Genomic DNA, 10,089 nt, shown 5'->3' with positions numbered 1-10,089 from the left:
ACACACACACACAAGGTGCTACTGGACTCTTGCTCTTTTCTTTTGCTACAGACAAACACGGCTACTCATTGTGATCTACGGTATGAATAGGCTCAAGCTGTAAGGAACCAAGACCCTAAATGATTAGCCAAATGCTTCTGTCCTTTTAAGAGGATACATCAGGTAATCCTCCTCCTATATATGGCCTCTAAGTTCAAGCATAGGAACCAAGGTTTCCCCCCTCAATTTTCTCCCTTTCCTGCCGATTTCTAAAAGCAGGCTTTATCCATTACTAAAATTAGCAAACGCTTCTGTATCAGTAGCAGAAGCCATCTAGACTAAAGCAGAAGGAACCCTGAGGCATAACTATCAGATCCCACTTCAACTTGTTTTAATTTAAACCCTTTTAAGAAGTTACCTTGATGGAAACTGGTACAGCAAGTATCATTAAGACCAGGGGTCCCCAACCTTTTTGAACCTGTGGGCACCTTTGGAATTCCGACACCGTGGTAGGGGCAACCACAAAATGGCTGCCACGGGAGGCAGAGCCAAAAACACAGAGGAAATCCAAATGCAGGGTGAAAAAGGGTAATTTTAAAAAAATACACAGAGAAAGATGAGCGAGAGAGAACAAAACAAACACTGGGGTGGCAGCTGCCGTGGAAACATCGCGTTAATCTGCATAGCCAACTGGAACTTCCGTGGCCAATCAGAAGCACTGCTGGGAAGATGCCCAACTGGCCTCACCCACATGGCATTGGCAGGCACCATGATTGGGGTGGGGGCTGGTTTAGACATTCTCAACACTCCAGACTAAAGGGTTTTATTGTGGTCTGAGTTGGTGTATATAGCAACCTACTAAGAGCCAGTGTGGTATAGTGGTTAAGAGCAGTGGACTCTGATCTGGAGAACTGGGTTTGATTCCCCACTGCTCCACATGAGCGGTGGATGCTAATCTAGCGAACTGGATTTGTTTCCTCACTCCTACACATGAAGCCAGCTGGGTGACCTTGGGCTAGTCACACTCTCTCAGCCCCACCTACCTCACAGGGTGTCTGTTGTGGGGAAGGGAAGCCAGTTTGATTCTTCCGTAAGTGGCAGAGTAAGTCAGCATATAAAAACCAATTCTTCGTCATCTTCTACTACTTGTTGCTCTGAAGTGGGACCTCAGTCCCAAATTACCAATGAATTTAATTGATTTAATCAGGTTAGGTATTTTCAAGTCAACAACAAGTTGGTTTTTATACACTACTTTTCTCTACAGTAAGGAGTGTCAAAGCGGCTTACAATCACCTTCTCTTCCTCCCCCCCAACAACAGGCACCTTGTGAGGTAGGTGAGGCTGAGAGAGTTCAGAGAGATCTGTGACTGGCCCACGATCACGCAGCAGGCTGCATGTGGAGGAGTGGGGAATCTAATCTGGTTCTCCTGATTAGAGTCCCCCATTCTTAATCACTACACCATGCCGGCTCTAGAAACTTTTGTCAAGAAGCTTAACAAAAACTAGATTAGGACACAATCTATTCATGTGTAGAGACAGCGCACAACAGTATTGAACTTTGACCGAATCCCAGGTCAAAATCCCTTCTTGGTCACAAAGTTTGCTGAAGAGATCACGGGCTCTCTATCACCCCACCTCATTGGGGAAGGGGGGGGAAGACAAACACACACACACAACCGTGAGTCCAATTCCCAAAAGTTAACTCGTATTCTAGCACAACCTTGCACAAACGTCCAAAAGCATTTAGCAGACAGCATCACTTGAGTTATTTTGCCACATCTGGATGAAACCTGGCTGACTCTCCTGTTTACCGTCTTGCTCCAGCATGATAAAAAAAACACAATGCAGGGTTGGGCCACGCAGACTTACAGCCCGCTTGCTTTCCAGAGGGCCTCCCCAACAGGAACCTAGGAAGTGGCCTTTTACCTGCCTAGCTCACTCGTCTAATCTGAGCAGCAATGGCTCTCCAAGGCCTCAGCCCCAGAAGCAACTCTTCCAACAGCAATTCCTTAAGACCCCTTGACCTGCAGTGGCAGGGGACTGGAACTGGAACATCCTGCCTGAGCAGCAGGTCACTCTTCCACAGGGCTGCAGCCCCTCCCCAAAGTTATATGGGAGAATGAAGAAGAGTTGGTTTTTATATGCCAACTTTCTCTACCACTTAAGAAAGAATCAAACTGGTTTACAATCACCTTCCCTTCCCCACAACAGACACCCTTTCTCAGCAAAGGCTATCCCCAAGCATATCCTCGGCATGGTGTAGTGGTTAGGAGTGGGGCATGGTGTAGTGGGGGACTCTAATCTGGTGAACCGGGTTGGTTTCCCCACTCCTACACATGAAGCCAGCTGGATGACCTTGGGCTAGTCACAGTTATCTCCGAATTCTCTCAGCTCCACCTACCTCACAAGGTGTCTGTTGTGGGGAGAGGAAGGGAAGGAGATTGTAAGCTGGCTTGATTCTCCTTAAAAGGTAGAGAAAACAGGCTTATAAAAACCAGCTCTTTTTCTTCACTGTCTCCTATTTAAAGTGAACGGCTACCATTCAATCTAGTGGGAGAAAATAAAAGCGCCACAGTTGATGCTCCTGGAGGTGCATGCATACCCATAACCCTCCTCTACCATACAATTGGGTCAATCTATACATTACAAGATAGGAGCCCACAAAGAACTGTGGCAAGGGAGAACAATTGGGAAATTCCCCCTCACACACAATCTGCCAGACTTCCCCCTCTAGAATTCTCTTAGAGAGGCTCATTGTCCCTTTCCCCCTTTTTCCATCTGACTGTCAGCATTCTGTGCCCCCTGGAACATATTCTGTCCTCTTCAGGCCTTCTGAGGCCCTCCCCTTCTTTTGATTAATGTACATTATATTCTTCTCCACCCCTAGGAAGTCCAAATATATAAAGATCTTGTCTGTGATTGTTCCACTTTATTCACAACTGACATGGCTGCTTCACTTATTTGATATAGTGAAAATCTGATGCCTCCAAAAACGTTTGGCATTTTAAGTACAACAACCCACTCTGGTCCTGTTCGCACCCCATCGACAACACACCTTTTTCAGCTCCTGTCCTGCTCACACTGAGAAGAATGAGGTTGGGACAGGCTGTTCCTTTAAAAGGAGTCTTAACTCTGACATTTGCAGGGGTCAGGTCTGCTCTTTTCCCTTGCAAGGTAGGGTAGCAACGAAAAACCCCTCACCTCTCCTTAACAAATAATAGGCACCTTCCAGTCAAAAAGGGGGCTTCTCATAAGCCCCACTCTACCCTCTCTCCTGAGCCCTTCTTAGAATCATAGAGTTGGAAGGGACCACCAGAGTCATCTAGTCCAACCCCCTGCACAATGCAGGAAATTCACAACTACCTCCCCCCACCCACACACACAGACCCAGTGACCCCTTCTCCATGTCCAGAGGATGGGCATGCCTTTAAGAGTGCCTCCCAGCTCCCAATGCTGAAAGTAAGTTGTAAGATACAACATGTGGAAGGGGGGAAAAATGGGGGAACAGCAGTTCTCGCCACAAAGCTTGGTATCGAAAATCCTGGACAAGTACGCAAATACAGAGGAAGGAAATATATTAAAACCAGACTCTCAATTTGTGGCAAAAATTTCTTAAAAGAGAGGAACGCAACAGCAGATGGAAATTGCACGCAAATATATATTTTTTGTTTCCAAGTGGTTTCAAACGACAGAACGTAATTTATATTTTAAGTAAGTGCTGATATATATTTAATTATGTCAGTGGCCATCCTGAACCCGGCTTGGCTGAGGGAGGGCGGGGTATAAATAAAAGCTTATTATTATTATAACGACGTTACATCACAGTCATGTCATGGCAGTGACAAGCCCTGCCTTTCCCCTCACGTCTTGAGTGCTTAAGGCAGATTTGGTCCACACATAAAAAGGCTTCTCGTGCTCTCGCGGATGCCGGCGGCCGTGGAGTCAGAAGGGACCGTTCAAGAGCTCCAAATGGGGTGGTGGTGGTCACAGTTCGCTTTTAGGCGCAACTCTCCTCTAGACGGTGAAGTAACACACGCTTAATCTTCAGACAGTCGGAGAAGGGTGCCGGAGGATGTGGGTACGCTACAGGAAGTGAGAAAGGAACAGTCAGGTTAAAAGCCAACCAACAACTGAGGCTCCTTCGAACTCTGGGAAGGCAAGAGTATGAACACATGAAGCTGCCTTATACTGAATCAGACCCTTGGTCCGTCAAAGTCAGTATTGTCCACTCAGACCAGCAACGGCTCTCCAGGGTCTCAGGCAGGGGTCTTTCACATCACCTACTTGCCTAGTCCCTTTAAGTGGAGATGCCGGGGATTGAACCTGGGACCTTCTGCATGCCAAGCAGATGTTCTACCACTGAGCCACAACCCCTCCTCTGTACGCGGAAGTGGCAATTTTGAGACGCTGATGCTGGGGGAAATATAGAGGGGAAGGCCATCGCCGGAGCCTGCAATGCGAAGCTTTAATCCTCACAACCAACTCTATGAAGCAGGACAATATCTGTGGAGAGAAGGACCGAGGCCAAGAAACAACAGCTTATTCAAGGCCGCCAGCCAAGTTCATGGCAGAGACAAGATTTGAACTGGGAGCTCTCCAGCTCACAACTCATGCTCTTAGGCACTAAGTGACACCCCGTCTCTCTGTTACGGGGCAGAGGCAACCAAAACCCTTGGGAACAAAAGACAATCCTAAGCATGTTTATTCAGAACTAAGGTCCATTGTTTGTCCGGGGGGTGGGGGTGGGACGCAATGACAGTAAAGGAGTGGGAGACGTACCAGTCGACCAACTGAGCTCCAATGATGTCGTGCACATGGTAGGGGAGCCCCAGTTTGACATTGCTTGGCGCTCGGCGGGTCTGCAAATCCGACTGCAAAACTTCCTTGTACTTGGCCTTCTGGATCATGCCCAGCACGGCTTTCCTGCCTGGGAAGAGAGAGCGACAGGTCAGTGGGTGCTCTGTTCTGGGGTCTTGCAGTCTTGAGCGTAGCTCCACTTAGAAGTCAATTGGGTGGCCCTTCCGCAGAGAATGGAGGGAATGCAGCAGGGCAACCCAGAGATAAAGAGTGTGGGTTTGTGAAGGACACCCCCCCCCAGCCATGCTGGAAAATATGATATTGAAAACTGTTAGGGGGGGTTGCCTTAAAAAAAAAAAACAGCCCAACGAGGGCTGAAAATGCTCAAAGAGAGCAGCTAAGAATCCGAGGCCCAGAAAGCTTAGAGAATTGCATACGGGGAGATTTTGGGTAGTGGTACTTCCAAACTGCTTTCTCCCCCCAAGCACTTGAAGTTGCCTTATGCCAAACCCATACCTATTCTCTCCAGGATCAGAGGAGCATGCCGACTATATTAGGTGCTGTGGAACACAGGCAGGATGGTACTGCCGCAGTCGTCTTGTTTGGGGGCTTCCTAGAGGCACCTGGTTGGCCACTGTGTGAAAAGACTGCTGGACTTGATGGGCCTTGGTCTGATCCAGCATGGCCTTTCTTATGTTCTTATTCTCTGCTCTGATGGGCAGCAGCTCTTCAGGGTCTCTGGCCAAGGCCTTTGCCCATCAGCCGCTTTATTCTTTTCACTGGGGATTGAACCTGAGGCCTTCCGCATGCAAAGCAGATGCTCCATCAATGAGCCACCGCCCCTTCCCATGTCTACAGCCCTATTCCCCAAGGGGCAAACGAACCTCTGATGAAGCATTTGACGAAGCGGCCTGCTCCAGGCACCGCCAGCCACCAACTCCCAGCATCACGGACGGTCAGGACTCCTGCATTTACCAACTGCCTGAATGCAACACAGTGAAGGCAGGGGAGAGAACAGTTCCTTCATTAAAAAAGGTAAAGGTCCCCTGGGCAAGCACCGGGTCATTCCTGACCCATGGGGTGACTTCACATCCTGATGTTTACTAGGCAGACTTTGTTTACGGGGTGGTTTGCCATTGCTTTCCCCAGTCATCTTCCCTTTACCCCCAGAAAGCTGGGTCCTCATTTTACCGACCTCGGAAGGATGGAAGGCTGAGTCAACCTTGAGCCGGCTACCTGAAACCAACTTCCGTCGGAATCGAACTCATGTTGTGAGCAGAGCTTGGACTGCAGTACTGCAGCTTACCACTCTGCGCCATGGGGCTCTGTTCCTTCATTAGGAACAGTGATTTCTGGGGGTGGGGGGAACAAGCACGGTTTGGGGTCCTGGTACTGAAAGAAAGGCTGCGGTCGCACCAGAGGCCGCTAAGATCTCCACACTGAGTAAGGCAGGTGACCCACCAAGATAACCACCACCACCCTGCCCAGACAATTACGGTCGCCCGCCGGGGTTCAATAAACCCACCGGAGACTGCACAGACAGTGGGCTGGCAAGCACTCAGCTAGCTACAGTACAACACGTCATTGCAGGTACCTGAATTTTGTGCTGCTGATTTGGTGTTCCGAGCAGAGCTTCCACATCTGTTTAATGGGCAATTTTTTAAAAAAAATCTTTTGATAGAGTAAAGCAGTGGGTTGATCCAACCAGATCGATTCACAGTGGGGATTCTCCCCCTCCCCTTCCTTCCTGCTGCAGGCCACTAAGTGTCCTGCAGTTTTGTTCTCGGGAAGGGGGAGAACCAGAAGAGCCTCAAAAGGGTCTATTTGGCAAGGTTGCATATTGCTCACGTGATCTCTGCGTCACTGAAGCCAAATTCTCCCAGCATCCGTTTCTTATCAAAACTGATATCGGAGCAGGAGGTGAGGACAGAGTCCAAGAACTTCCTCACTGTACAGGCAAACTCTTTCCCAGACACAAACTCCAGCACCTGCGAGAGGGAGGGAAGAAGAGAAATATCACTACCTCGCAGGTGCTTCTGCATTTCAGCTCAACCCACCAGCCATACACGCAGACACCAACCTTAGACTTATAGCTGTCCGTGAACGTAACAACCAGATTGTCCACATCAAAGCCCTGCTGGAACATCCGGATCCGTCCTTCATCTTTCATTTGGCTCTGCGGAGAAAAAAGTTGATTTTACCCATCTGTTTCCAAAATCAGAATTCTTAAGCAAACCGATGGTGGAAAATTTTGCCTTAAGAACATAAGAAAGGCCCTGCTAGATCAGACTAAGGCCCATCAAGTCCAGCAGTCTTTTCACACAGTGGCCAACCAGGTGCCTCTAGGAAGCCCACAAATAAGCCTTGGGGTGAGTAAAAAGAGAGCGGCATGTAACCCATGCTAGAGACCACCATACTGCAGAACAGTGACAGGGAAGGAATCAGAACAATCCCCTCCTCCTTAGAGCACATAAAGGCTGCACATCTCTTTCATCAGTCTTGGGAATACATCTTTTCATTCCTGAAGATAACCAAGGGAGGTGGGGTGCATGTGGAATTGTGCTCCCAAGACGTACAATGAAATGATCCTGAGAAAAGTGTTTGTGGGGGACTATGTGGACAAAAACCACAGGGGACACAGAAGAAGAGTTCGTTTTTATATGCCGACTTTCTCTACCACTTAAGGAAGAATCAAACCAGCTTACAATCATAGAATCATAGAGTTGGAAGGGACCACCAGGGTCATCTAGTCCAACCCCTGCACAATGCAGGAAATTCACAACTACCTCCCCCCACACCCCCAGCGACCCCCCACTACATGCCCAGAAGATGACCAAGATGCCCTCTTTCTCATGATCTGCCTAAGGTCACAGAATCAGCATTGCTGACAGATGGCCATCTAGCCTCTTCTTAAAAACCTCCAGGGAAGGAAAGCTCACCACCTCCCGATGAAGCCTGTTCCACTGAGGAACCGCTCTAACTTAGAAAATTCTTCCTAATGTCTAGACGGAAACTCTTCTGATTTAATTTCAAACCCCTTGTTTCTTGTCCGACCTTCTGGGGCAACAGAAAACAATCTGGCACCCTCCTCTATGTGACAGCCCTTCAAGTACTTGAAGATGGTTATCATAGCCCCTCTCAGTCTTCTCTTCTTCAGGCTAAACATACCCAGCTCCTTCAACCTTTCCTCATATGATTTGGTCTCCAGATCCCTCACTATCTTTGTTACTCTCCTCTGGACTCGTTCCAGCTTGTCTACATCTTTCTTAAATTGTGGTGCCCAAAACTGAACATAGTAGCCTAGGTGAGGTCTAACCAGAGCAGAGTAAATCACCTTCCCTTCTTCTTCCCAGAACAGGCACCCTGTGAGGTAGGTGGATCTGAGAGAGCTGTGACTAGCCCAAGGTCACCCAGCTGGCTTCGTGCGGAGGAGCGGGGAAACAAATCCCGTTCACCAGAGTGGGGAAATCAAACCTGGTTCTCCAGATCAGAGTCCACCGCTCCAAACCACCACTCTTAACCACTACACCATGCTGGCTCTCAGAGGCTGCAAGGAGGAGGGGAATCAGGCAAGAACAGACAAGCTGGCGGGATCCAACCCTATGAATTTTTACAGGCCCCCCCCCAATATATTGTTGTACTTTACCCATCATAAGCCTCTACCTTACTGCCACAGGCGACCCAGACAAGCACTGATCAGGCCCACACTTCCTCAGCCTCATCATGGCTACACTATCAAAAAACAGAATGCAGCTCAATTTTTATCAAACACGAAGTGTATTGTGCCAAAGAATTCAAAACAGCAATCTCAAAGAGCAAGACAGACAACTACCTAGCTAACTAATTACATGCAACCCGGCAGAGACACATAAATCGGTGCTGAACAGTGAAGGAAACAGAAACATGAAAAATATGTACAAAATATACAAATGTATCAGTCTCACAAAACACCTGTGTAAGTCCCACAAAAAATGTTTTTAACAAAGTCTCTCCAACACAGGGCTGATCTAGTATCCGTCCATAGATGTAGCTTGCATCGGGTACAAAGCAGCCCTCATCATGGCTACAGGCATAGCTATTTCCAAACTGAACGGCACCGTAAGGTCCAGACAGCAGGGTGGGCTATCAGAACCAGAAGTGGGAGTTTCCTACCAGACATCTGTCTACAGTTGTGCGGTCTCTGACGAGGCTGTAGATCTGGTGTCTCAGGACTAAGGGTGGCAGCGCATCCTCAAACAATTTGCGAGGGAACAGAGATGCCAAGCACTGGAGCGCAGATTCGACGGCTTCAGGGCCCTCTAGGAGAAGAAGCATAAGAACATAAGGAGGGCCAAGCTGGATCAGACCAAGGCCCATCAAGTCCAGCAGGCTGCTCACACGGTGGCCAACCAAGGGCCTCTAGGAAGCCCCCAAACAAGAAGACTGCAGAAGCATTATCCTGCCTGTGTTCCACAGCACCTCATAGAATAGGCATGCTCCTGTGATACTGCAGAGAAGTTATGCAACATGGCTAGTATTCATTTGGACTAATAGCCATGGATAGCCCTGTCCTCCATGAACATGTCCACTCCACTCTTAAAGCCTTCCAAGTTGGCAGCCATCACATCCTGGGGCAAGGAGTTGCACAATTTAAAGCGGAAGGCATCGGAACCCAGGAGTCATGACTACTAGCAGCCCGCCCACTCCAACTCCCTAATCGCACTCTCAGGAATTCTCGCTCAGCACAACCACCTTGGGATACCCTCAGATGCCTTCCGTTCTCACCCTTTTCCACTGTTTCTGGACCTACAGCCAACCGTTGCTTCTTAGCCTTGAACGCATCCGAGATGAGCTGATGTCTCCTCTTCATGGGGCTGGAGAACAGGGCTGTAAATTGAAGAATAGGTGAGCGCTTCGCCTGCACTTCCTCTCATGCCTACCTCATGTATTTCCACCTCCCCCCTGCCCTGCTTTCATTTTCGCCAATTCTCCTCAATCCCTCCGTCCAAAAGACTCCTGGGGCTTCCATTTTCCACACAGCCTCCTGCTGGATTCACCATCCCCAGATGCTTGCATTCCAAAACTCCTCTCCCCTTCTTCAAAGAACCCCAAGCATACTCCTGAGACAGCAAGCCTGTGCCAGGGCTTGAAGAAGAAGAGGAGGTGTTGGTTTTTCTATGTTGACTTTCTCTACCACTTAAGGAAGAATCAAAGTGGCTTACAATCACCTTCCCTTCCCCTGCCCACAACAGACACCCTGTGAGGTAGGTGGGGCTGAGAGAGCTCTAAGAGAACTGTGATTAGCCCAAGGTCATCCATCTGGCTTCATGTGGA

The 10,089-nt window shown here is 48.8% G+C and overlaps 1 protein-coding gene across 1 annotated transcript; it reads right to left on the bottom strand.

Moving 5' to 3' along the window:
- Positions 1 to 4,009: 4,009 nt before the first annotated feature.
- Positions 4,010 to 9,638, bottom strand: STK19 (serine/threonine kinase 19). The gene is made up of 7 exons (XM_056862617.1): positions 9,541 to 9,638; positions 8,929 to 9,074; positions 6,857 to 6,952; positions 6,625 to 6,764; positions 5,661 to 5,758; positions 4,759 to 4,906; positions 4,010 to 4,062 (listed from the first exon to the last, which is right to left on the bottom strand). The coding sequence occupies exons 1-7, from the start codon at positions 9,623 to 9,625 to the stop codon at positions 4,017 to 4,019; spliced, it is 759 nt and encodes a 252-aa protein (XP_056718595.1). The 5' UTR covers positions 9,626 to 9,638; the 3' UTR covers positions 4,010 to 4,016.
- Positions 9,639 to 10,089: the final 451 nt, after the last annotated feature.

The sequence above is a fragment of the Euleptes europaea genome, chromosome 1 (genome assembly GCF_029931775.1).
Source record: "Euleptes europaea isolate rEulEur1 chromosome 1, rEulEur1.hap1, whole genome shotgun sequence".
Taxonomy (NCBI): Eukaryota; Metazoa; Chordata; class Lepidosauria; order Squamata; family Sphaerodactylidae; genus Euleptes; species Euleptes europaea.
Note: the sequence above shows the minus strand (reverse complement) of the source record. Positions and strands in the feature narration are given on the sequence as shown.

What these genes read in the sequence shown, in the direction of transcription:
- STK19 (XM_056862617.1), bottom strand. Translation starts at nt 9,625, where the DNA reads ATGAAGAGGAGACATCAGCTCATCTCGGATGCGTTCAAGGCTAAGAAG. An exon ending in TTCAGTGACGCAGAGATCAC is followed by an intron (nt 5,759 to 6,624) that starts GTGAGCAATATG and finishes TGTTGCATTCAG; the next exon opens with GCAGTTGGTAAATGCAGGAG. An exon ending in GGAGCTCAGTTGGTCGACTG is followed by an intron (nt 4,063 to 4,758) that starts GTACGTCTCCCA and finishes CACTTCCTGTAG; the next exon opens with CGTACCCACATCCTCCGGCA.